General features: G+C 60.8%; 1 protein-coding gene across 6 annotated transcripts; it reads right to left on the bottom strand.

The window, feature by feature from the left end:
* Positions 1–758: 758 nt before the first annotated feature.
* LOC136568222 (sodium/potassium-transporting ATPase subunit alpha-2) lies at positions 759–23,606 on the bottom strand. Of its 6 annotated transcripts, none has more exons than XM_066568119.1 (23): positions 23,516–23,606; positions 19,986–20,090; positions 19,004–19,063; positions 18,244–18,447; positions 17,014–17,127; positions 16,808–16,942; positions 15,894–16,011; positions 14,941–15,209; positions 14,139–14,337; positions 13,382–13,491; positions 13,161–13,295; positions 12,323–12,512; positions 11,281–11,456; positions 10,509–10,645; positions 9,270–9,420; positions 8,227–8,395; positions 7,629–7,783; positions 6,942–7,065; positions 5,600–5,745; positions 4,691–4,821; positions 3,039–3,140; positions 2,119–2,210; positions 759–925 (listed from the first exon to the last, which is right to left on the bottom strand). In XM_066568119.1, the coding sequence occupies exons 1-23, from the start codon at positions 23,525–23,527 to the stop codon at positions 897–899; spliced, it is 3,063 nt and encodes a 1,020-aa protein (XP_066424216.1). In that variant the 5' UTR covers positions 23,528–23,606; the 3' UTR covers positions 759–896. The 6 variants fall into 6 exon arrangements, with proteins under 6 accessions (XP_066424216.1, XP_066424215.1, XP_066424217.1 ...); XM_066568118.1 differs by lacking the exon at positions 23,516–23,606 and adding an exon at positions 20,188–20,292; XM_066568120.1 differs by lacking the exons at positions 16,808–16,942; positions 17,014–17,127; positions 18,244–18,447; ... (1 more) ...; positions 19,986–20,090; positions 23,516–23,606 and adding an exon at positions 16,547–16,591.
* Positions 23,607–25,520: the final 1,914 nt, after the last annotated feature.

Raw genomic sequence — 25,520 nt, 5'->3', positions numbered from 1 at the left:
TCCCTCCCCGCTCCTTTTTGAGAAGGGAAAGAGGATCCGGGGGGGGGGGGAGGGGGCTAAAAATAGGGGACCGGCCCTGGGGACACCGCGGGGACATTGGGGGACACTGGGGGGAAATCTGGGGGAAATTGGTTGAGATTTCGGGAAAATTTAGGAGGAAATTTGGGGGGAAATCTGGGGGGAATTTGTGGGAATTTTGTGGAAATTTGGGGGAAATTTAGGGGCAAATTTGGGGGGATTTGGGAGAAATTAAGGGGGGGGTTGGAGGAAATTTGGGGGTAATTTGGGAGGATTTGGGGAAAATTTAGGGGGAAATCTGGGGGGATTTGGGGGGAAGTTGGGGAAGAATTTGGGGGGAAAATTAGGGGAATTTGGGGAAAATTTAGGAGGAAATTTGGGGGGAATTTGAAGGAAATTTAGAGGGAATTTGGTGGGGAATTTGGGGGAAATGTAGGGGGAAATTTGGGGGCATTTGGGGGAAATTTGTGGGAAATATGAGGGGGAATTTGGGGGGAAATATGAGGGGGAATTTGGGGAAAATTTAGGGGGAAATCTAGAGGGATTTGGGGGGAAATTTGGGGGAAAATCTGGGAAAACTTGTGGGAATTTTACGAAATTTGTGGGAATTTGGGGGGAATTTTGTGGAAATTGGGGAAGTTTGGGGGAATTTGGGGGAATTTGAGGGGTCTGAGGTTCCCCGCCCTCCCCTCCCAGTCCATCCCAGTCCATCCCAGTCCATCCCAGTCCATCCCAGTACGCGGGGGGGTTAAACTGGTTTATTGCTCTGCAGGGGGGGGGTCCGGGTGCCCCCCAGTTCAGGGGGTCCCGACCCCCCCCCGGGTTAGTGTTGGGGTGGGGGAGGGGCTCCGGGGGGGTCCCAAAAAGGGGGGAGGGGATCAGTAATAGGTTTCCTTCTCCACCCAGCCTGCAAAAAAAGGGGAGGGGGCGTCAGGGGGACCCCAAATCCCAAAAGCTCCAAATCCCCGAATGCCCAAAGCCCCAAACCCCCAAATCCCCAAAGCCCCAAATCCGGGGTACATCCAAAAGCCCCAAACTCCCAAATCCCCAAAACCCCAAACCCCCACCCCAAATCCACCCACCCCAAATCCCTAAAACCCCAAAACCCCAAATCCCCAAATCCCAAAACCCCAAACCCCCAAACCCCCAAACCCCCAAATCCCCAAATCCCAAAACCCCAAACCCCCAAATTCCCAAATCCCCAAATCCCAAAACCCCAAATCCCCAAATCCCAAATCCCCAAACCCCCAAATCCCCAAATCCCAAAACCCCAAATTCCCAAATCCCCAAATCCCCAAACCCCCAAATCCCCAAATCCCCAAATCCCCAAATCCCCAAATCCCCAAACCCCCAAATCCCCAAATCCCCAAATCCCCAAATCCCAAAACCCCAAAACCCCAAACCCCGAAACCCCCAAATCCTCAAACCCCGAATCCCAAATCCCCAAATCCCGGGTACCCCCCAAATCCTCGGTGTTTGTATTTTTGGGGTGCCCTCCCCGTTTTTATGGGGTTTTCCCCTTGGGTTTTGGGTTCCATCCCATTTTTTTGGGGTTTCCAATCTTTAAGGTTCCCATTTTTGGGGATTTCCATTTTTTAGGGTTCTCATTTTTTAGTGTTCCCATTATTTTAGGGTTCCCATTTTTTAGGGTTTCAGTTTTTTGGATTCCCATTTTTTGATGCTCCCATTCTTTTGAAGTTCCCATTTTTTGGGGTTTCCATTTCTTTAGGATTTCCCTTTCCCTCCATTTTTTTACCCCACATTTTCTCACCCCCATGTTTTTGGGATTTCCCCACATTTTATTCCCATTTTCCCCCATTTTATTCCCATTTTCCCCATTTTTACAAAAATTTCCCCCATTTTTTCCCCTCGCATTTTTAACCCCCCAATATTTTAGGGTGTCCCCCGCATCTTTTGGGGTCCTCCCCATATTTTGGGGTTTTCCCCCATTTTATTCCAAATTTCCCCCCATTTTATTCCCTTTTTTCCCATTTTTTTTAAATTTCCCCCCATTTTTCTCCCCCACTTTTTTCCCCCCAAAACTTTTTATGGTTTCCCCCCCCCATTTTTTGGGGTCCCCCCCATTTTTTGGGGTCTCACCTCCGGGGTAACGCCTCAGGATCAGTTTCCTGACCTCGTCGTAGGCGAAGATCAGCAGGGAATAGGGGAAGGCGCAGAACCACCAGGTCACCCTGCGCACAAAAACCCCAAAATTGGGACCCCAAAATTTGGGGGACCCCAAATTCCAGGGGGGTGAGGGCTCCGTTTTTGCCTCCCCCCAATTTTTTTAATTCCCATTTTTGGAGATATTTTCATTTTCCACCCATTTTTTTCTGTAGGTTGGGGGATTTCTTTGGAGGGGAATTTTGGGGGATTTGGGATTTTTTTGGGGGGGGATTTGGGATTTTTTTGGACGGGGTTTGGAGGGGAATTGGGATTTTGGGGGGATTTGGGGTTTTTTGGGGGTGTTGGAGAGGTCTGGGGATTTTTTTGGAGGGGATTTCAAGAGGAATTGTGGATTTTGGGGGATTTGGGATTTTTTGGGAGGGCTTGAGCAGTTTTGGGATTTTTTGGATGGGGGTTTTGGAGGGGAATTGGGGATTTTTTGGGGATTCGGGATTTTTTGGGGGGTTTGGAGCAGTTTTGGGGTTTTTTTGGGTCAGTTGGAAGAGGGATGGGGTTTTGGAATGGGTTTGGGGGGGAATTGGGGATTTTTGGGGGATTTGGGGTTTTGGGGGGGATTTGGAGCAGTTTTAGGATTTTTTTGATGGCTTGTATAGGGAAATTGGGAATTTTTTGGGGGGAATTCGGGATTTTTGGGTGGTTTGGAGCAGTCTCAGGATCTTTTGAGGGAGACAGGGAGAGGGATGGGGTTTGGCGTGGATTTGTGGGAATTTTGTAGGGGAACCGTGGATTTTTAGTAGGATTTGGGTTATTTTAGGGTTTTGGGGGATTTTTTTGGAGGGGCTTTGGAGGGGAATCGGGGATTTTTGGGGTCGGATTTTTGGGGTGTCCCTCACTTGAGGGGGTACATGCGCAGAGCCACCCCCATGCCCGGGCAGTAGGACAGGAACGCCGCCAGCGCCGTCTCCTCCAGCAGCCCGAAAATCAGGATCTTGTTCCTAAAAAATTGTGGGGGTTTGGGGTTTTTTGGGGAATTTGGGGGGGGTTTTGGGGGGATTTGGGTTTTTTTTTTAGGGTTGGAGGGGGTTTGGGACTTTTAGGGGAGGGGTTGGAAGGGGCATCGGGGATTTGGAGTGGGTTTGTGGGAGGGGGATTGGGGATTTTTGGGAGAATTTGGGGGATTTGGGGTTTTGTGAGGGGCTGGGGGATGTTTTAGGGTTTTGGGGTGGGTTTGGGTAGGATTTTGGGGTAGTTTTGGGGTATTTTTGGGGTGGTTTTGGGATGATTTCGGGTGTGTTTTGGGTGGGATTTTGGGCTGGTTTTGGATGGGATTTTGGGGTGGATTTGGGGTATTTTTGGGGTGGTTTTGGGATGATTTTGGGTGTGTTTTGGGTGGGATTTTGCGCTGGTTTTGGATGGGATTTTGGGGTGGATTTGGGGTATTTTTTGGGGTGGTTTTGGGATGATTTCAAGTGTGTTCTAGGTAGGGTTTTCAGGTATTTTGGGGGCGTTTTTGGGATGGTTTTGGGATGTTTTGGTCTCCAGTTCGTGCCCTGCTGGAAGACGGAGTTGAGGTGGATTTTGGGGAAATTTTGGCTGGTTTTAAGTGGGATTTTGGGGTGGTTTTGGGGTGGGATTTTGGGGTGAGTTCAAGGTAGGATTTTGGGATATTTTGGGGTGATTTGGGGATGATTTCAAGTGGATTTTGGGTTGGATTTTGGGGTTGTTTTGGGCAGGATTTTCAGATGGTTTTGGGGTGGTTTGGGGGTATTTTTGGGGTGTTTTGCTGCACTTCATGTCCTGCTAGAAGATGAAGTTGTGGCACATTTTGGGGTGACTTCGGGGTGATTTTGGGTAGGATTTTTGGATGGTTTTGGGATGGCATTTTGGGGTATTTTTGGGGTGTTTTGGCGCAAGTCATGTCGTGCTAAAAGACAGAGTTGAGGTGGATTTTGGGGTATTTTGGGATAATTTCAGGTGTGTTTTGGGTGGGATTTTGGGGCGGTTTTGGATGGGGTTTTGGGGCATTTTTGGGGTGTTTTCTCGCACTTCATGCCCTGCTGGAAGACAGAATTGTGGCACATTTTGGAGTGGGATTTTGGGGTATTTTGGGATAATTTTAGGTGTGTTTTGGGTGGGATTTTGATGTGGTCTTGGATGGGATTTTGGGGTGGTTTTGGATGGGATTTTGGGGCATTTTTTGGGTGTTTTGTCACACTTCATGTCCTGCTGGAAGACGGAGTTGCGGCACATTTTGGGGTGATTTTGGGGTGGTTTGGGGTGGGATTTTGGGGTGATTTGGGGCATTTTTGGGGCGTTTTGTCGCACTTCATGCCCTGCTGGAAGACGGAGTTGCGGCACATTTTGGGGTGATTTTGGGGTGGTTTGGGGTGGGATTTTGGGGTGATTTGGGGCATTTTTGGGGTGTTTTGTCGCACTTCATGCCCTGCTGGAAGACGGAGTTGCGGCACATTTTGGGGTGATTTTGGGGTGGTTTGGGGTGGGATTTTGGGGTGATTTGGGGCATTTTTGGGGCGTTTTGTCGCACTTCATGCCCTGCTGGAAGACGGAGTTGCGGCGGGTCTTGCAGATGATGAGATCCGCCCACTGGACCACGACGATGCTGGCGAAGAACGCCGTGTGGCACGTGAACTCCACCACCTTGCGCTGCTCGTACGTCTGCGGGGAATGGGGAACGGTGAAAAACCGGGAAAGCGGGGAGGAAACTGGGAATGAACAACGCGGGAAACCAGAGTGAGAAATGGGGAAACCAGGAGGAAACCAGGGGTAAACAACAGGGGAAACTGGGGAGGAAAGCACGAGTGAACAATGGGGAAACCAGAGTGAAAAATGGGGAAACTGGGGAGGAAACCAAGAGTGAACAACAGGGAAATGGAGTGAGCAAAAGGGGAAACTGGGGAGGAAACAGGGAGTGAACAACTGGGAAAACCAGAGTGAAAAATGGGGAACCAGGGAGGAAACTATGAGTGAACAACTGGGGAAACTGAGAGTGAAAAACGGGGAAACCAGGAGGAAACCAGGGGTAAACAATGGGGAAACCAGAGTGAACAATGGGGAAACCAAGGAGGAAACTGGGGGTGAACAATGGGAAAAACCAGGGAGGAAACGGGGAAAACTGGGAGCAAACAGGGGAAACCAGGAGTGAACGGGAGAAAGGGAGCGGAAATGAGGCAAAAATGGAAGAGGAAATTGGGCAGAAATGGGTGTGGAAATGGGATGGAAGTGGGTGTGTAACTGGTGTGTAAAGTCGGTGTAAGGGGTGTGTAGGGTCAGCGTGGGGTCCCTCACCCACTCCTGCCCCTGGGAGTCCTCCAGGTCATTCTTGGAGCAGAGCGTAAGGGCCGTGCAAGGGTTGTGAAGCTGGTGTGTAAGCAGCGTGTAAGGAGCGTGTAACTGGTGTGTGACTGGTGTGTGGGGTCAGCGTAGGGTCCCTCACCCACTCCTGCCCGTAGGAATCCTCCAGGTCGTTCTTGGAGCGGTCGTCCCAGGCCAGGCGGATCCCGAGCAGCGTCCCCGGCAGGAACCCGTTCTCGGCCAGGATCACGAAGTAGGTGAAGAACCCGCCCAGAGCCTGGATCATCCCTGAGGGACCGGGATCAGGATCAGAGCCGTGGGATTGGGACAAAAACCATGGGATTAGGATTGGGATTGGGGTTGGGATCAGAGCCATGGGATAAAAACCATGGGATTGGATCACAAAGTGCGTGAGGAACCCGCCCAGAGCCTGGATCATCCCTGAGGGATCAGAATTGGAATTGGGGACGGCATCAGAGCTGTGGGATTGGGATAAAAACCATGGGATTAGGATCGGGATTGGATCAAAAAGTGCGTGAAGAACCCACCCAGAGCCTGGATCATCCCTGTGGGATCAGAATTGGGATTGGGATTGGGATTGGGATCAGAGCCATGGGATAAAAACCATGGGATTGGATCACAAAGTGTGTGAGGAACCTGCCCAGAGCCTGGATCATCCCTGAGGGATCGGGATCAGGATCAGAGCCGTGGGATTGGGATAAAAACCACAGATTGGGATAAAAACCATGGGATTGGATCACAAAGTGCATGAAGAACCTGCCCAGAGCCTGGATCATCCCTGAGGGATCGGGATCGGGATCGGGATCAAAACCACAGGATTTGGGATCACCTTGGGACCCCTCACTGACCGATCTGGCCATAGGCCATGCTAATGAGCCGCTCATTGACCGTAAATGACCATGAATGACCATGAATGACCATGAATGACCCCAGAGTGACCCCAGAGTGACCACTGACCGATCTGACCATAGGCCATGCTGATGAGCCGCTCATTGACCATAAATGACCATGAATGACCATGAATGACCCCAGAGTGACCATGAGTGACCATGACTGACCATGAATGACCCCAGACTGACCATGAGTGACCCCTGAGTGACCCCTGGGAGTGACCACTGACCGATCTGGCCGTAGGCCATGCTGATGAGCCACTCGTTGACCATGAGTGACCATGAATGACCATGAATGACCATGAGTGACCATGAATGACCATGAATGACCATGAATGACCCCAGACTGACCATGAATGACCATGAATGACCCCTGGGAGTGACCACTGACCGATCTGGCCGTAGGCCATGCTGATGAGCCACTTGTTGACCATGAGTGACCATGAGTGACCATGAATGACCATGAATGACCATGAGTGAACATGAGTGACCATGAATGACCATGAATGACCATGAATGACCCCAGACTGACCATGAGTGACCCCTGAGTGACCCCTGGGAGTGACCACTGACCGATCTGGCCGTAGGCCATGCTGATGAGCCGCTCGTTGACCAGTTTGTCGCTGCGGGGGTTCCGCGGTTGCCGTTTCATGATGTCGCTCTCGGCCGCCTCGTAGGCCAAGGAGATGGCGGGGACCTGAGGGGAGAACCGTGCCACCCGGTGTCACCCAGTGTCACCCAGTGCCACCTTGTGTCACTCAGTGTCACCCTGTGTCATCCAAAGTCACGCAGTGTCACCCAGTCACGGGATGGTGGCAGTGCCCAGGGACAGGAGGGTCTGGGGTCTCTGCAATGGGTTTGGGATCCCTGGCTGGATGTGGAGTGGATTTGGGGGGTCCCTTGGATGAGTTTGGGATGGAATTGGGGTCCCCGGTTGGATTTGGGATGGATTTGGGATGGATTTGGGATCTCAGGTGGATTTGGGGTCCCTGGGATGGATTTGGGGTCCCTCCTCACCACGTCAGTGCCCAGGTCAACGCAGAGGATGGTGACGGTGCCCAGGGGCAGCGGGATGTTGGCCATGATGGATTTGGGGTGGATTAGGGATGGATTTGGGGTGGATTTTGGCAGATTTGGGGTTCCCCTCACCATGTCGGTGCCCAGGTCGATGCAGAGGATGGTGACGGTGCCCAGGGGCAGCGGGATGTTGGCCATGATGGATTTGGGGTGGATTTGGGGTGGATTTGGGGTTCCCCTCACCATGTCGGTGCCCAGGTCGATGCAGAGGATGGTGACGGTGCCCAGGGGCAGCGGGATGTTGGCGATGATGAAGAGCAGGAACGGGGTGATCTCAGGGATGTTGCTGGTCAGGGTGTAGGCGATCGACTTCTTCAGGTTGTCGAAGATCAGGCGGCCTGCCGGGGGACAGCCGTGTCCCCAGATGCCCCCAGATGCCCCCAGATGCCCCCAGATGTCCCCAGTGCTCCCAATGTCCCAAACACCACAAATGTCCCCATTGTCCCCAATGTCCCAAACACCACAAATGTCCCCAATGTCCTCAATATCCCATCCCCAATGTCCCAAATGTCCCCAATATCCCCAATGTCCCCAATGTCCCCAGTGTCCCCAATGTCCCCAATACCCCAATATCCCAAACACCCACAATGTCCCCAATATTCCAATATCCCAAACATCCCCAATGTCCCCAACATCCCCAATGTCTCCAAAGTCCCCAACACCCCCAATACTCCCAACATCCCCAATATCCCGAATATCCCCAATGTCCCTAATGCCCCCCAATTCCCCACAGTACCCCCCATGTCCCCGATGTCCCCAGACCCCCGTGTCTGTCCCCGACCTTCCTCGACGCCGGTGACGATGGAGGCAAAGTTGTCGTCCAGCAGGATCATGTCGGCCGCCTGCTTGGACACGTCCGAGCCCGCGATGCCCATGGCGATGCCGATGTCCGCCTTCTTCAGCGCCGGAGAGTCGTTCACCCCGTCGCCCGTCACCGCCACGATGGCGCCCTGGGGACACCGGGGACGTTGGGGACACTGGGGGCACTGGGGGCTTTTGGGGCCATCGGGGTCATTGGGAATATTGGTTATGTTGAGGGCTCTGGGGACATTGGGGACTTTGGGGTCGTTGGGGACACTGGAGATGTTGGGGCCATTGAGGATATGGGGAACATTTGGGATAATTGGGACATTGGGGACTTTGGGGACATTGAGGACACTGGGGACATTGAGAGCGTTGGGGGACACGGGGGACATTGGGAGTATTGGGGACATTGGGGGCACAGGGGTCATTTGGGACATTGGGGATGTTGGGGACGTTGGGGACATTGGGGATATGGGGAACACGAGATACTGGGGTCACTGGGAGTTTTGGGGACACTGGGGGCATTGGGGACATTTGGGATGCTTTGAATATTGGGGACATTCAGAATGTGGGGAAGATTGAGGACATTGGCGGCTTTGGCGACGCTGGGGACATTGGAGGTATTGGGGACATTGGGGACACTTGAGGACCCTGGGGACATTGGGAATATGGGGAACACTGCAGATACTGGGGACATTGGTGGCTTTGGGGACATTGGGGACACTTGAGGACACTGGGGGCACTGGGGACACTGGGGGTATTGGGGATGTTTTCGATATTGGGGACATTGGGAATGTGGGGAAGATTGGGGGTAGTGGGGACATTGGTGGCTTTGGGGACACTGGGGGTATTGGGGACACTGGGGACACTTGAGGACACCGGGGCCGTTGGGAATATGGGGAGCACCGCGGATGCTGGGGGCACTGGGGCCATTGGCGTTACCGGGGACATTGGGACGTGGTGACACGGGGACAGGGTGACAGCAGTGGCACGGGCGGCACAGGGACAGGGCGCTGTCACCTGTCGCTGGCAGCCCTCGACGATGATCAGCTTCTGCTGGGGGGACGTGCGGGCGAACACGATCTCGGTGTGGTTGCGCAGGATCTCGTCCAGCTGCTCCGAGCTCATGTCCTTCAGGTCCGAGCCGTGCACCACGCAGGCCTTGGCCTCCCTGGGGAGGGGGGGGTCGAAACCCCAAAATCAGCACCCCAAAATTCCTGGGGAAAACCCCCCAGGACCCCAAAATTCCTGGGATCACGCCCAGGATCACCCCAAAATCCCCTCCCCAGCTGCTCCCGGCTCATGTCCTTCAGGTGTGACCATGAACCTAACACACCTTGGCCTCCCCGGGAGGTCAAAACCCCAAAATTGGCACCCCAAAATTGACACCCCAAAATCAGCACCCCAAAATTCCTGGGGAGAACCCCTCAGGACCCCGAAATTCCTGGGATCACCCCCAGGATCACCCCAAAATCCCCTCCCCAGCTGCTCCGGGCTCATGTCCTTCAGGTGTGACCTGTGCATCAAACACACCTTGGCCTCCCTGGGAAAGGGTCAGCACCCCAAAATCGGCACCCCAAAGTTGACACCCCAAAATCAGCACTCCAAACTTCCCAGAAAAAATCCCCAGGACCCCAAAATCCCTGGGATCACCCCAAAATCCCCTCCCCAGCTGCTCCGGGCTCATGTTCTTCAGGTGTGACCTGTGCACCAAACACACCTTGGCCTCCCTAGCGGTCAGCACCCCAAAATCTGCTCCAGCACCCCAAAATTCCTTGAAAGACCCCCCCCAAATCCCCTCAATTTCCCCTACCTGGCTCACCTGGGGTTGTCCTGGGGCTCACTTGGGTCTCACCTGGAGCTCACCTGGGGCTCACCTGGAGTTCCTCTGGCTCACTTGGTTCACCTGGGGCTCACCTGGAGCTCACCTGGAGCTCACTGGGGCTCTCCTGTCTCACCTGGAGCTCACCTGAGGTTCGCCTGTCTCACCTGGGGCTCACCTGGAGCTCACCTGGAGCTCACCTGGGGCTCTCCTGTCTCACCTGGAGCTCACCTGAGGTTCACCTGTCTCACCTGGAGCTCACCTGGAGCTCACCTGGGGCTCTCCTGTCTCACCTGGGGCTCACCTGGAGCTCACCTGGAGCTCACCTGGGGCTCTCCTGTCTCACCTGGGGCTCACCTGGAGTTCACCTGGCTGACGGGGATGTTCAGCTGTGTCTCACCCGTCTCCATCTCACCTGTCTCACCTGTCTGACTCACCTGGGGTTCACCTGGCTGACGGGGATGTTCAGCCGTGCCGCGATGTCCTCCACGGTCTCGTTGCCCTCGGAGATGATCCCCACGCCCTTGGCGATGGCCTTGGCCGTGATGGGGTGGTCCCCGGTCACCATGATCACCTGGGGGACACCGTCAGCACCTGGGGACACCTGAGGGACACCTGGGGGACAACTGGGGGACACCTGGGGACACCTGGGGGCACCTTGGGGACACCTGCGGGACACCTGGGGACACCTGGGGGACACCTGGGGACAGCCCAGAATGGGGGGGGGCAAGGGGAAATAGGGATCCCAGGTGAGCTCAGGGGGGTTTTAGGGTCCTGGGCCAGGGTTTTGGGGTCCGTGTGGGTTCAGGGTGTGTGTTGGGGTCCTGGGCAGGGGTTTTGGGGTCCCGGGCAGGGTTTTGGGGTCCCGAGTTGGGTCGGGGTGGGTTTTGGGGTCCCAGGGGGATTCAGAGGGGTTCTGAGGTCCTGGGCCGGGGTTTTGGGGTCCTGGGTAGGCTCAGAGGGGTTTTGGGTTCCGGGTGGGCTCAGGATATGTTTTGGGGTCCTGGGCAGGGGTTTTGGGGTCCTGGGGGTGCTCAGGATGTGTTTTGGGGTCCTGGGCAGGGGTTTTGGGGTCCCAGGGGGGCTCAGGGTGTGTTTTGGGGTCCTGGGCAGGGGTTTTGGGTTCCAGGTGGGCTCAGGATGTGTTTTGGGGTCCTGGGCAGGGGTTTTGGGGTCCCGGGGGGGCTCAAGGGGTTTTTGGGGTCCCACCTTGATGCCGGCGCTCCGGCACTTGCCCACGGCGTCGGGCACGGCGGCGCGGGGGGGGTCGATCATGGACATGAGCCCCACGAAGCAAAGGTCACTGGTGGGGAAATTCACCTCGTCCGCGTCGAAACGGAACCCGCGGGGGAACTTGTCCGGGGGCAGGTACAGGTGACAGAACCCTGGGGACATGGTGGGGGACACTGAGACCCCAAAGATCCCAAAAATACCCCCAGGAACTTGTCCAGGGGCAGGTACAGGTGACAGAACCCTGGGGACACTGAGGGGACAGTGAGACCCCAAAAACAGCCACAGGAACCCACGAGAGACCCCAGAGGGACCCTCAGGATCATGTCTGGGGACAGGTACAGGTGACAGAACCCTGGGGACACTGAGGGGACACTGAGACCCCAAAGATCCCAAAAATACCCCCAGGATCGTGTCTGGGGACAGGTACAGGTGACAGAACCCTGGGGACACTGAGGGGACACTGAGACTCCTAAAACACCCACAGGAGCTTCTGTACAGGTGACAGAGCCCTGGGAACCACCAGGTCCCCCCAGATGTACCCGGGACCCCCCCAGGACCCTCCCCAAGCCCCCCCAGCTCCAGGTAGGCATTCTGGAAAGTTCCTCCATGTTCTCATCCAGGATCTTCTCCCCCGGATCCCCTCTGGATCCCCTCTCCAGCCCCCCAGGACCCCTCCCAGGACCCCCAGACCTACCCAGGACCATCTCCCTGAGCCCCCCCAGTTCTGAACGACTCCTCCTCATCCAGGATCTTCTCTCCCAAATCCCCTCTGGATCCCCTTCCAGCAACCCAGGGACCCCCAAATCCCCCCAGAATTTCCCCCAGGACCCCCTCAGCCCCCTGGGCGTACCCAGGACCCTCTCCCCGAGCGCCCCCAGCTCCAGGCTGTGGCTCTGAACAACTCCTCCTCCTCCTCCTCCTCCTCCTCATGCAGGATCTTCTCCCCCAAATCCCCTCTGTATCCCCTCCCCAGCTTCTCAGAACCCCCTCATGACCCCCCCAGGACCCCCGGGCGTACCCAGGACCCTCTCCCCGAGCCCCCCCAGCTCCAGGTAGGCGTTCTGGAAGGCCTCGCGCATCTCCTGGTCCAGGGGCTGCTCCTGGCCCTGCAGGAGGATGCGGGAGCAGCGGTCCAGGATGCGCTCGGGGGCTCCCTTCATCACCAGCAGGTAACCCTGGGGGTCCTCCTCGCGCTCGTGGATGGACAGCTGGACACGGGGACGGACAGGGGACGGCGGGGTCATGGGCCCCGGTCAGCGCGGGGTCACCCAGAGCCACCCCAGGGTCACCCAGAGCCAGCCCAGGGTCACCCGCTGACCATTCCGGTGTCACCAGTGCCACCCAGAGCCGTTCCAGTGTCACCAGAGTCCCTCCAGGGTCACCCACATACTGCCCAGTGACCCCAGTACCCCCATTTCTCCCAATTCTCCCTGTGCCCCCTGTGCCCCATCCCAGTTCTCCATCCCAGTTCCCCCAGTGCCCCCAGTGCCCCCAGTGCCCTCAGTTCCCAATCCCAGTGCCCCCAGTGTCCCCAGTTCCCCCGGTGCCCCCAGTGCCCCCAGTGCCCCCTCCCAGTTCCCCCATTGCCCCCAGCTCCCCCATTCCCCCCATGCCCCCGTTATCCCCATGCCCCAGTGCCCCCGATTCCCCCATTGCCTCCAGTGCCCCCAGTGCCCCATCCCAGTTCCTCATCCCAGTTCCTCATCCCATTTCCCCAATTGGCCCCATTGCCCCCCATTCCCCCAGTTCCCCTGTGCCCCCCGTGCCCCCCATTCCCCCCAGTTCCCCCAATTGCCCCAATTGCCCCCCGTTCCCCCCATTCCCCCCAGTTGCCCCAGTTGCCCCCCTGCCCACACCTGGTACTTGTTGGTGGAGTTGAAGGGGATCTCGGTCACTTTGGGGTTCCTGTCCCGCATCCTCTTGACGGAGCCACAGGACAGCTGGATGCACTTGAGCAGCGCCGACTCGGACGCGTCCCCGGCCGTGTCCCGCTGTGGGGACGCCGCTGTCACCCACCGCCGCCCCCGGGGCCCTGTCCCCTCTGTCCCCTCCCCCGGGGCCGCGGGGACCCCCCCACCTTGGAGATGGAGACGTTCTCCTGGCCCGGCTTGAACACGGCGCGGTTACAGAGCCCCGCGATGCGCGCCAGGGCCGCCCAGGTGGGAGAGCGCTTGTCGAATGTGGCACCTGGGGACAGTGGGGACCATCAGGGCATGGCCGGTGTCACCAGTGCCACCCATTGGTGTCACCCATTGCCCACCCCAGTGCCACCAGTGGCACTCATTGACCACCCCAGTGTCACCAGGGCCACCCCAGGTGGGAGAGCGCTTGTCGAAGGTGGCACCTGGGGACAGTGGGGACCATCAGGGCATGGCCGGTGTCACCAGTGCCACCCATTGGTGTCACCATTGGCCACCCCAGTGTCACCAGGGCCGCTCACGTGGGAGAGCGCTTGTCGAAGGTGGCACCTGGGGACAGTGGGGACCATCGGGGCATGGCCGGTGTCACCAGTGCCACCCATTGGTGTCACCATTGGCCATCCCAGTGTCACCCATTGGCCACCCCAGTGTGACCAGGGCCACCCAGGTGGGAGAGCGCTTGTCAAAGGTGGCACCTGGGGACACGGGGCACTGTCAGGGCATGGCTGGTGTCACCAGTGCCACCCATTGGTGTCATCCACTGACCACCCTGGTGCCAGGGGATCAGGGTTTTGGGGGATTGGGGTTTTGGGGATTTGGGGTTTTGGGGATTTGGGTACCAAGGCCCCAGGGCTTTGGGGTCCAAGGGGATCGGGGTGCGGGGGGCACTGGGGTTTTCGGGGTGCCCCCGCTCACCCGACTGGTCCTCGGTGGTGTCGGCCTCGTGGATCTGGTTGTCGAACCACATGTGGGCCACGGTCATGCGGTTCTGGGTCAGCGTCCCCGTCTTGTCCGAGCAGATGGTGGAGGTGGAGCCCAGCGTCTCCACGGCCTCCAGGTTCTTCACCAGGCAGTTCTTCCTGGCCATGCGCTTGGCAGTGAGGGTCAGGCACACCTGGGGGACACCCCGGGGTGTCACGGGGGTGGGACCCCCCCATATGGGGTGAACAGAACCCCCTGACCCCAAAACTGGCACCAGAACCCCCACAGTGTACCCTCAGTGTACCCTCAATACCCAAACCCCCATTGTCATCGGGGTCAGGCACAACTGGGGGGCACCCTGGGCTCTCATGGGGGGTGGCACCCCTGATATGGGGTTTGTGGACCCCTCCCAGCACCCCGAAATTATCCCCGTGCCCTCTCCCATCACGAGGGTGGCCCTTGGGCATGCTAGCCATGATGATGCCCATGAGGAAGATGATGGTGGAGCCATCCAGTAATGCCTCTATTGCCCTCCCAGTGCTCCCAGTGCTCCCAGTTCCTTCCCAGTGCCCTCCCAGTGCTCCCAATGCCCTCCCAGTTCCTTCCCAGTGCCCCGTCCCATAGTGACGGTGGCCAGCAGCCCCTCGGGCATGTTGGCCACGATGATGCTGATGAGGAAGATGATGGCCTCGAGCCCCTCCCAGTCCATCCCAGTACCCTTTTACGCCCCAATATCTCCATCCCAACCCATCCCCGTCCCTCCCAGTTTGTTCCCAGTCCCTCCCAGTTAGCTCACCGTGACGGTGGCCAGCAGCCCCTCGGGCACGTTGGCCACGATGATGCCGATGAGGAAGATGACGGCCTCCAGCCAGGTGTAGCCCAGGATGAGCGAGAGGATGAAGAAGGAGAGGCCGAGGAAGACGGCGACGCCGGTGATGAGGCGGATGAAGTGCTCGATCTCCATGGCGATGGGCGTCCGGCCCACCTCCAGCCCCGAGGCCAGAGAGGCGATGCGGCCCATGACCGTCCGGTCACCCGTGGAGATGACAATGCCACGCGCGGTCCCTGTGGTGGCACCGGGGTGACGAAGGGCCCGGGGGGATGGCACGGGGCTGGGGAGTGGCACTGGGGGCACTGGGGGCAATGGGGGCACTGCGGTCACCCGTGGAGATGACAATGCCACGCGCCGTGCCTGGGGACACCGAGGTGACAAAGGGCCCGGAGGGATGGCACTGCGGGCACTGGGGGAACTGGGATGAGAGCATTGGGATGGGAGCATTGGGATGGGGAACTGGGAGCACTGGGGGCAATGGGGCACTGGGGGCATTGGGATGGGAAACTGGGGGAACTGGGGGCACTGGGGGCACTGGGGGCACTGCGGTTACCCATGGAGATGACGATGCTATGCACGGTCCCTGTGGTGGCACCGAGGTGACAAAGAGCCCAGGGGTGGCACTGGGGGCACTGGTGGCACTGGGATGGGGGCATTGGGATGGGGAACTGGGAGCACTGGGGGAACTGGGGGCACTGGGGGCACTGGGGGCACTGGGGAGATGACGATGCCACATGCGGTCCCTGTGGTGGCACCAAGGTGACGAAGGGCCCGGAGGGATGGCATGGGCACATGGTGGGGGGAACTGGGGGTACTGGGCGAACTGGGGGCAGTGAGGGCAATGGGGGCACTGGTGGCACTGGGATGGGGCACTGGGATGGGCACAGGCGGCACTGGGGACACCAGGGACGCCCCACCTTCGACGCAGTTGGTGGAGAAGAAGCAGATGTTGCGCGTCTCCAGCGGGTTCTCGTGCGTGAACTCTGGGGAGCGCGTCTGGGGCTCCGACTCGCCCGTCAGGGAGGAGTTATCCACCTGGGGGGCAGGGCATTGGGGTTATGGGGGAGACTGGGGGGGATTGGGGTTATCAGGGGGATTGGGGGGACTGGGGGGATTTGGGTTATGGGGAGGACTCGGGGGATTTGGGTTATGGGGGGGATTGAGGTTATGGGGGGATTCAGGGGGAATTGGGGTGTTTGGGGTTATGGGAGCATTGGAGGGGTTTGGGGTTTTGGGGGGATTGGGTGGGGTTGGGTGGGTTTGGATGTCCCCCCCTGTGCCCATCTTGCAGCCGTGGGAGGAGATGATCCTCATGTCCACAGGCACCCTGTCCCCAATGTCCCCAATGTCCCCAATGTCCCCTCAGTGTCCCCAGTGTCCCCAGTGTCACCAATGTCCCCAGTGTCCTCATGCCCACCTTGCAGCCGTGGGAAGAGATGATCCTCATGTCTGCGGGCACCCTGTCCCCAATGTCCCCAATGTCCCCTCAGTGTCCCCAATGTCCCCAGTGTCCCCAGTGTCCCCAATGTCCCCAGTGTCCCCCCAGTGTCCCCAGTGTCCCCATGCCCACCTTGCAGCCGTGGGAGGAGATGATCCTCATGTCCGCGGGCACTCTGTCCCCAATGTCCCCAATGTCCCCAATGTCCCCTCAGTGTCCCCAATGTCCCCAGTGTCCCCCCAGTGTCCCCAGTGTCCCCATGCCCACCTTGCAGCCGTGGGAGGAGATGATCCTCATGTCTGCAGACACCCTGTCCCCAATGTCCCCAGTGTCCCCTCAGTGTCCCCAATGTCCCCAGTGTCCCCCCAGTGTCCCCAGTGTCCCCATGCCCACCTTGCAGCCGTGGGAGGAGATGATCCTCATGTCCGCGGGCACTCTGTCGCCGCCCTTCACCTCCACCAGGTCTCCCACCACGACGTTCTCGGCGTTGATCTGGATCTTCTCTCCCTCGCGGATCACCAGCGCTTGCTGGGGGGCACCGGGCACCTCAGGGGGTGCCCACCCCCCCGGGCCCCCCCCGGCCGTGCCCCCCTGCCCACCTGGGGCACCATGTTCTTGAAGGAGTCCATGATCTTGGAGCTCTTGGCCTCTTGGTAATAGGAGAAGCAGCCGGTGACGATGACGACGGCGGCCAGGACCACCCCCAGGTACAGCTGGCACCATGGGGGGGGGCGGCACCTCAGCACCTGGGGGGCACCGAGGAACCCCCCCCGGGGACCCGCAGGGTGGGGGGACAGGGAGGGGACACCCTCGGTGGTTGGACATCCCCCCCATACCCACAGCTGGGCACCCCGAGGGCTGGGGAGGGGACAAGAGGCCGCGGGTTTGTGCCACCCCCAGTGCCACTGTCCCCTTGGCGCCTGTCCCCATGGCACCTTGATGTCGCTGCCCACATGATCCCAGAGCCCCCCCGTGCCCCCCATACCCCCCAATACCCCCCCATGCCCCATGTACCCCACATGTCCCCATGCCCCCCACACCCCCCATGCCCCCCATGCCCCTGGTGTCCCCCACATCCCTGTGTCCCTGCTGTCCCCATGTGCCCCTGGTGTCCCCGTGTCCCTGGTGTCACTGTGGGTGTCCCTGTGTCCCCGTGCCCCCCATGCCCCCTATACCCCCTGATGCCCCCCATACCCCTCATGCCCCGTGTGCCCCCCATGTCCCCGTGTCCCCTTTAGCCCCCATAGCCCCCATGGCCCCAATTTCCCCCATCTCCCCCTACACCCCCTGGTGCCCTTTGTGCCCCCCGTGCCCCCCATGTACCCATGGCCCCCCGTGCCCCCCATACCCTCATGCCCCCCATGTCCCCCATGTCCCCCATGTCCCCTGTGCTCCCCATGCCCCCCATACTCCCCATGTCCTCATACCCCCCATACCCTCATGCCCCCTGGTGCCCCCCATGCCCCCTGATGCCCCCCATTCCCCCTGATGCCTCAATGCCCCCTGGAGCCCCCCATGTGCCCTGATGCCCCAATGCCCCCCATTCCCCCTGATGCCCCAATGCCCCTGGTGCTCCCCATGCCCCTGGTGCCCCCCATGCCCCCCATGCCCCCCAAATCCCCCATGCCCCCTGGTCCCCCCCATGTCCCCATACCCCCTGATGCCCCAATGCCTTGGTGCCCCCCATGCCCCCATACCCCCCATGCCCCCTGGTCCCCCCCATGTCCCCATACCCCCTGATGCCCCAATGCCCCTGGTGCCCCCCATGTCCCCCATACCCCGCCATGCCCCCCATAGCCCCCCTGCCCCCCGTGTCCCCTGTCCCTCACGTTGTCGTTGGCGGGCTCGTCCTCCATGGCGGCCTGGATGCCGTAGGCCAGGAAGCAGAGGATGGCGCCGATCCAGAGCAGGATGGAGAAGCCCCCGAAGAGCTGCCGGCAGAACTTGACCCACTCGGGGGTGGTGGGAGGGGGCGTCAGGGCGTTGGGGCCGTCCTGGACCAGGATCTCGGCAGCGCGGGCGTTGGTCAGGCCCTGCGGGACACGGGGGGGACACCAGGGGGACACCATGGTGACACCAAGGGGACACGGTGATACTGGGGATAGCAGGGGGACAGCAGGGACATGGGGGCAGCAGGGACACGGTGACACCAGGGGGACACCAGGGACACGGTGACACCAGGAGGACATGGGGACACCAGGGACACCGTGACACTGGGGGGGACACCAGGGAAACGAGAACACCAGGGGGACACCAGGGACACAGGGACACAAGGGGGACAAGGTGACACCACGGACATGGGGACAGCAGGGGGACACAGGGACACGGGGACATGGTGACAGGAGGGACACAGGGACACGGTGACACGGGGACACGGTGACATGGGAACAGAGGGACACAGGGACACGGGGACATGGTGACAGGAGGGACACAGGGACATGGTGAAACAGGGACACGGTGACACGGGAACAGAGGGACACAGGGACACAGGGACATGGGGACTTGGGGACATTGGGATTGAGGGATGTGAGGGTAGAGGGACATAGGGACATGGGGACAGGGGGACACAGGGACATGGGGACATCTCACCCGGGACAGGTCCACCTGGTACTTCCTGCCCAGCTCATCCAGGGACAGTTTGTGGTCATCCTGAGGGACAAACGCCACCCCTGTCACCGTGCCCCCAGCCACCCCTGCCACCCGTGTCCCTCTGGCTGGGGTGGCATGGCCAGCTGTCCCCAGGGTCCCACACCGCCCACGTCACCCATGCCACTGTCACCTCAGCTGGGTGACATGGGACAGCTGTCCCCGTGACCCCAGTCACCCCAGCAGGGTGGCGTGTCCCCGTGTCCCCATGTCACCCACGTCCCTCTGGATGGGATGACACAGCCAGCTGGCCCTGGAGTCCCATGTCACCCATGTCCCTCAGTGTCATCCATGTCACCCAAGTCACCCCCATCACCCATGTCCCCATGAATGCAATGACATGGCCACCAGCTCTGTGTCCCCCACGTCCCCTGTGTCCCCATGGTCCCAGTGTCCCCCATGTCACCCATGCCCCTATGCCCCCCATGTCCCCCTGTACCTGTCATTGCCCCTGTGTCCCCCGTGTCCCCTAGCTGTCCCCTAGCTGTCCCCATGTCCCTGTGTCCCTGTCGCTGTCCCCTGTGTCCCCGTGTCCCCCGTGTCCCCTCGCTGTTCCCATGTCCCCTTGGTGTCACCATGGGGGCACATGCCCCCTTTGCCCCTATGCCCCTGTCCCTGTCACTGTCTCCTGTCTGCCCTGTGTCCCCATGTCCCTGTCGCTGTCCCCTCACTGCACCCTGTCCCCCATGTCCCCATGTCCCTGTGTCCCCTGGCTGTCCCCCATGTCCCCATGACCCTGTGTCCCCTGGCTGTCCTCTGTGACCCTGTCCTCTGTCTTTCTCCCTGTCCCTGTGTCCCCGGTCTGTCCCCTGGCTGTCCCCTGGCTGTGACCCTGTCCCCTGTGTCCCCTGTCCATCCCCTGGCTGTCCCCTGGCTGTGACCCTGTCCCCTGTGTCCCCTGTGTCCCCTGGCTGTCCCCACTCACCAGGTTCACCTCCTTCTTGAGCTCATCCAGCTCCTTCTCCTTCTGCTTCCTCTTCCCGCCGCCGTTCTCGGACGTGGTGGCCGCGGGCGAGTACTCGCGGCCGGCCTGCGGGGACACCCCCGGTGGGCACGGGGACCCCCCCCGCGGCCAGGGGACCCCCCCCCGGTGCCACCCCCCCCCCCCGCCAGCCCAGGGCCATTACCGTGGGCGTGGAGGTCACGGCCAGCACCGGCGTCACCGTGGCCACCGGCATCGTCGGGGGGCAGCGGGCACCGGGCACCGGGCACGGGTGGGCGGGGGGGGCACGGCGGGGGGGGCGCGGCGGGGGGGTCAGCGGGGACACTGGGGGGGTCATGGGGAGGGGGGGTTGTGGTCAATAGGGTGGCATTGAGGTCATTGAGGGGGCACTGTGGTCACCAGGGTGGCATTGAGGTCACTGAGGGGTCACTGGTGACAGGTGGCACTGCGGCCATTGAAGGGTCACTGTGGTCACCAGGGTGGCATTGAGGTCATTGAGGGGTCACTGTGGTCATGGCGGTCATTGTGGTCACCAGGGGGTCACTGCAGTCACCAGAGTGGCATTGTGGCTATTGACAGGGTCATTGTGGTCACCAGAGTGGCACTGTGGTCATGGCGGGGTCACTGTGGCCATGGTGGTGTCACTGTGGTCACCAGGAGGTCACTGTGGTCACCAGGGTGGCATTGTTGTCATGGCGGGGTCACTTTGGTGGCCCTGTGGTCACTAGAGTGGCACTGTGGCCATTGAGGTGTCACTGTGGTCATGGCGGGGTCACTGTGGTGACCAGGGTGGCACTGTGGCCATTGAGTGGTCACTTTGGTGGCCCTGTGGTCACTAGAGTGGCACTGTGGCCATTGAGGTGTCACTGTCCCCATGGGCGTGTCACCACAGCCAGGGGGGTGTCGCTGTCACCATGGGGGTGTCCCTGTCCCCACTGCGGTGTCACTGTCCCCATAGGGGTGTCGCTGTCACCACGGGGGTGTTGCTGTCACCATGGGGGTGTCACTGTCACCATGGGGATGTCCCTGTCCCCACTGCGGTGTCACTGTCCCCATGGGGGTGTTGCTGTCACCATGGGGGTGTCACTGTCCCCACGGGGTGTTACTGTCAGCACGGGGGTGTTGCTGTCACTGTGGGGGTGTCACTGTCACCACTGCGGTGTCACTGTCCCCATGGGGGTGTCACTGTCCCCACGAGGGTGTTGCTGTCACCATGGGGGTGTCCCTGTCCCCACTGCGGTGTCACTGTCCTCATGGGGGTGTCACTGTCCCCACTGCAGTGTCGCTGTCACCACGGGGGTGTCACTGTCACCATGGGGGTGTCACTGTCACCATGGGGATGTCCCTGTCCCCACTGCGGTGTCACTGTCCCCATGGGGGTGTCGCTGTCACCATGGGGGTGTCACTGTCCCCATGGGGGTGTCCCTGTCCCCACTGCGGTGTCACTGTCCCCATGGGGGTGTCGCTGTCACCATGGGGGTGTCACTGTCCCCATGGGGGTGTCCCTGTCCCCACTGCGGTGTCACTGTCACCATGGGGATGTCGCTGTCACCATGGGGGTGTCACTGTCACCATGGGGATGTCCCTGTCCCCACTGCGGTGTCACTGTCCCCATGGGGGTGTCGCTGTCACCATGGGGGTGTCACTGTCCCCACGGGGTGTCCCCACACCCACGGGGGGGGTTCCCCCAAGCCGGGCAGAGCAGGAGCCCCCCCAGGGCACCACGGGGCCCCTCCCTGTCCTTGTTGGGTGGGGGTGGCCCTGTCCCCTCCCTGTCCCCGCCCCTGTCCCCAGGGGTCCCCGCTGGCCGGGGGGGGGCGGGGCCGATGTCATGGAAATCTCCGGGAGCCAAAACCAACACTGGGGGGGGGGCTCAAATTACCGGGGGGGGGCACGGGGGGGGCACCCCCACCCCCCCAAATAACGCGGGGGGGAGGGGGGGGGTTCCCTGCCCCACCCCCAACACGGGGGGACCCCAATTGTGGTTCCACATTGAGGGGGGGAATGGGGGGGGACCCACTTGAGGGACCCCCCCGCTTTTGGGTGTGTGGGGGGGGGGCAGGGGGGGGTGTCGGGTGTCGCGTGCGTGTGCCGCCCCCCCCCCCCCCCCGAATTGGGGACAGCGCCAAGGGGACCCCGCGGGGGGGTTGGGTTGGGTTTGGGTGGGGGGGGGGGACAACCCCAACACAGAGGGATCCCCCCCAAATTGGGGGGAGGGGGGAGGGTTGGGTTGGGTTTGGGGGGGGGGGACAACCCCCACCCACACAGAGGGGTCCCCCCAAAACTGGGGGGGGGCGTGGGGGGAGGTTGGGTTTGGGAGGGGTCGGGGACAACCCCAACACAGAGGGATCCCCCCAAAATTTTGGGTGCGTGCCCGCGGTCTGGGTTGGGTTTGGGTTTGGGGTGGTCCGGGCCCCACCCAGAGGGATCCCCCCAAATTTTGGGTGGGTGCCCGCGGTATGGGGGGGGGGGGGAGGGGCGGTTTGGGTTTGGGGGGGGTTCCGGGGGGGGCGGGCGCGGGGCCAGCGGCGCTCGGGGCCCCCCCGCGGGCGTTGCCGGGGCACCGGGAGCGGAGCTCGGGGCAGCCGCGGGCACCGAGCCACGGGCGGGAATTGGGGGGGGGGGGTCCCGAGGGGGTCCCGCCCACGGGGCTGGCGATTCACAGCGCGGGGGGGGGAGAGGGGAGGGGATTGGGGACCCCCCCACCCCACCCATAAAAAGTGACCCCTGATCATGGGGGGGGGGGGGCTGCGCCCCACGCGGCTTCTGTGATCCCGAGGGGGGGGAAATTTGGGGTGGGGGTCCCGCGTGGGTGGAACACGGGGGGTGCCCTGCTGGGGGGGGGGGGGTCCCGGGGGGGCTGCCCCGCGTGGGGAGGGTCGGGGCTGTGATTTGGGGGGGGTGGGGGGGGTGCCGGGGGTGGTCACGGGTGGGCGCCGACCCTGGGAAAGGGGCCCGGGGGGGGCTTTCGAGTGTGGTGGGGGGGGGAGAGAGTCTGTGGGGGGGGTCCAGAGTGGGTTTGGGGTGCTCCGAGTGGGTTTGGGGTCTCTCAGATGGTTTTGGGGTGTCCCGGGTGTGTTTGGGGTGTCCCGGGTGTGTTTGGGGTCTCTCGGGTGGGTTTGGGGTGCCCCGAGTGGTTTTTGGGGTGCCCCGAGTGGGTTTGGGGTCTCTCGGGTGGGTTTGGGGTGCCCCGGGTGGGTTTGAGGTCTCTCAAGTCGGTTTGGGGTCTCTCGGGTGGGTTTTGGGGTGCCCCGAGTGGGTTTGGGGTCTCTCGGGTGGGTTTGGGGTCTCTCAAGTCGGTTTGGGGTCTCTCGGGTGGGTTTGGGGTCTCTCGGGTGGGTTTGGGGTCCCTCGGGTGGGTTTGGGGTGCCCGAGCTGGGGGTCGCTCCGCGCGTGGGGGTGCCCGGTTGGTTGTTTTGGGGCTGTTTCTGCCTGGGGGTGTTTTTTGGGGGTGCCCCGCGTGTCCCCGTGCCCCGCGTGGGTTCGGGGTGCCCCTGGCCGCCCCTACTCACCCCTCTGCCCATGGCGCCGCCGTCGCCGTTGCCAGCCCGGGACACTTTTGGGGGGGGCGCAGCGACAGCGGCCGAGAAAAACCCAGCGAGCCCCGCCCGGCCCGGCCCCCCCCGCCCCAAACCCGCCCCCTCCCCAGCCCCGGCCCGCGGGGGGGCCCTGGGAACGCAGGTGCGCGCGGGGGGGGGGGCGGGTGACCCTTCCTGACCCCCCCAAATCCAGCGGGACCCCCCCCACATCCGGACCCCCCCCCCCCCCCGAGGCTCGCATTGAGGGGGGGCCGCTCGTTTTTGGGAGGGGGGGGGCGCTGCCCTGAGGCTGCCGGAGCCTCGGTGCCCCCCCCCCCGGGGGGCAGGGGGGTGGTTTTGGTGGTTTTTGGTTTTTTTGGGGGGTGTCGTTTGTTTTGGGGGGTGTTGTCTGTTTTTTGGGGGCTGTTGTTTGTTTTTTGGGGGTGTTTTTTGGTTGTTTGGGGGGTGTCGTTTGTTTTTTGGGGGGTGTTGTTTGTTTTTGGGTGTCGTTTATTTTTTGTGGGGTATTGTTTATTTTTGGGGGTGTTGTTTATTTTTGGGGGGTGTTGTTTATTTTTTGTAGGGTGTTGTTTATTTTGGGGGGGGGTGTTTGTTTTTGGGGGGGGTTTTGTTTGGTTTTTGGGGGTTCCCCAGCCCGGGGGGTGCCCGGAGCTCCCGGTCCGACCCCGCCTGGCACCGGGAGGTGCCCGGGAATGCGGCCGGGGGCTAAAATTAGCCTGGAATAGGGAGAGATGGGGGGGACAGCGAGGGGGGGAAACGAGGCGGCTGTTCCCAGGGTCCGGCTGTTCCCAGGGTCCGACTGTCACCAGGGTCCGGCTGTTCCCAGGATCCAGCTGTGCCCGGGCTCCAGCTGTTCCCAGGAGATCCACGGTGCCACAGGAGCGGTTGTACCAGGGGACACGGCTGTTCCCAGGCTCTGACTGTTCCCAGGCTCTGGCTGTTCCCAGGCTCTGGCTGTTCCCAGGGTCATCTGACTGTTCCCCGGGTCTGATTGTTCCCTGGGATCCAGCTGTTCCCAGGGTCTGATTGTTCCCAGGGTCTGGCTGTTCCCCTGAATCCAAATGTTCCCAAAATCCAGCTGTGCCCAGGGTCTGAGTGTTCCTGGGATCCAGCTGTGCCTGGCGTCTGACTGTTCCCAGGAATCCAAATGTTCCCAAAATCTGACTGTTCCCGGGATCCAGCTGTGCCCAGGGACCGACTGTGGCTCAATCCAGCTGTTCCCAAAATCCAGCTGTTCCCGAAATCCGGCTGTTCCCAGGGTCTGACTGTTCCCAGGGATCCAAATACTCCCAAAATTTGGCTGTTGCCAGGGTCTGGCTGTTGCCAGGGGCTGGCTGTGCCCACCCCGCTTTGTTCCCGGTGTCTGATTGTTGCCAGGCTCCGGTTGTTCCTGGGTCTGGTTGTACCCGTGGAGACTGTTCCAGGTGTCCCCTTGTCCCCAGATTCCGGCTGTTCCCAGTGTCTGGTTGTCCCCCAAATTCCGTTTGTCCCATGTCCAGTTGTCCACAGTGTCCGTTTGTCCTGTGTCCATTTGTTCCCAAAATTCCGTCTGTTTGGGCTGTTCCCAAATTCCGGCTGTTCCCAAACTCCGGCTGTTCCCGCCCCCCCCCCGTCCCCATCCCCCCCCAGTGTCCCCAGTTTGGTGCCAAGGTCCCCTCCCAGTGCCCCCCCCTCCCCTTCCCGGCTTTATCTCCATGGCAACCGCCAAGGGCAGCTCAAGAACGGGGTGGGGGGGGGGCACCAGTGACACCAGTGAGGGACACCAGTGACACCAATGAGGGACACCAGTGGCACCAGTGACACCAGTGAATGACACCAGTGACACCAGTGAGGGACACCAGTGGCACCAGTAACACCAATAAGTGACACCAGTAACACCGGTGACACCAGTGAGTGACACCTTCAACACCAGTGACACCAGTAACAGCAGTGAGTGACACCAGTGACACCAGTGAGTGACACCAGTGACACCAGTAAC

The sequence above is a fragment of the Molothrus aeneus genome, chromosome 31 (assembly GCF_037042795.1).
Source record: "Molothrus aeneus isolate 106 chromosome 31, BPBGC_Maene_1.0, whole genome shotgun sequence".
In the NCBI taxonomy this organism is placed as follows: domain Eukaryota; kingdom Metazoa; phylum Chordata; class Aves; order Passeriformes; family Icteridae; genus Molothrus; species Molothrus aeneus.
The sequence above is the reverse complement of the archived record's forward strand: the minus strand, read 5'-3'. Positions and strand labels throughout refer to the sequence as shown.

What these genes read in the sequence shown, in the direction of transcription:
- LOC136568222 (XM_066568118.1), bottom strand. Translation starts at nt 20,238, where the DNA reads ATGCCGGTGGCCACGGTGACGCCGGTGCTGGCCGTGACCTCCACGCCC. An exon ending in AGAACGTCTCCATCTCCAAG is followed by an intron (nt 13,296 to 13,381) that starts GTGGGGGGGTCC and finishes GCGTCCCCACAG; the next exon opens with CGGGACACGGCCGGGGACGC. An exon ending in CATGGCCTACGGCCAGATCG is followed by an intron (nt 5,746 to 6,941) that starts GTCAGTGGTCAC and finishes CCGGTCCCTCAG; the next exon opens with GGATGATCCAGGCTCTGGGC.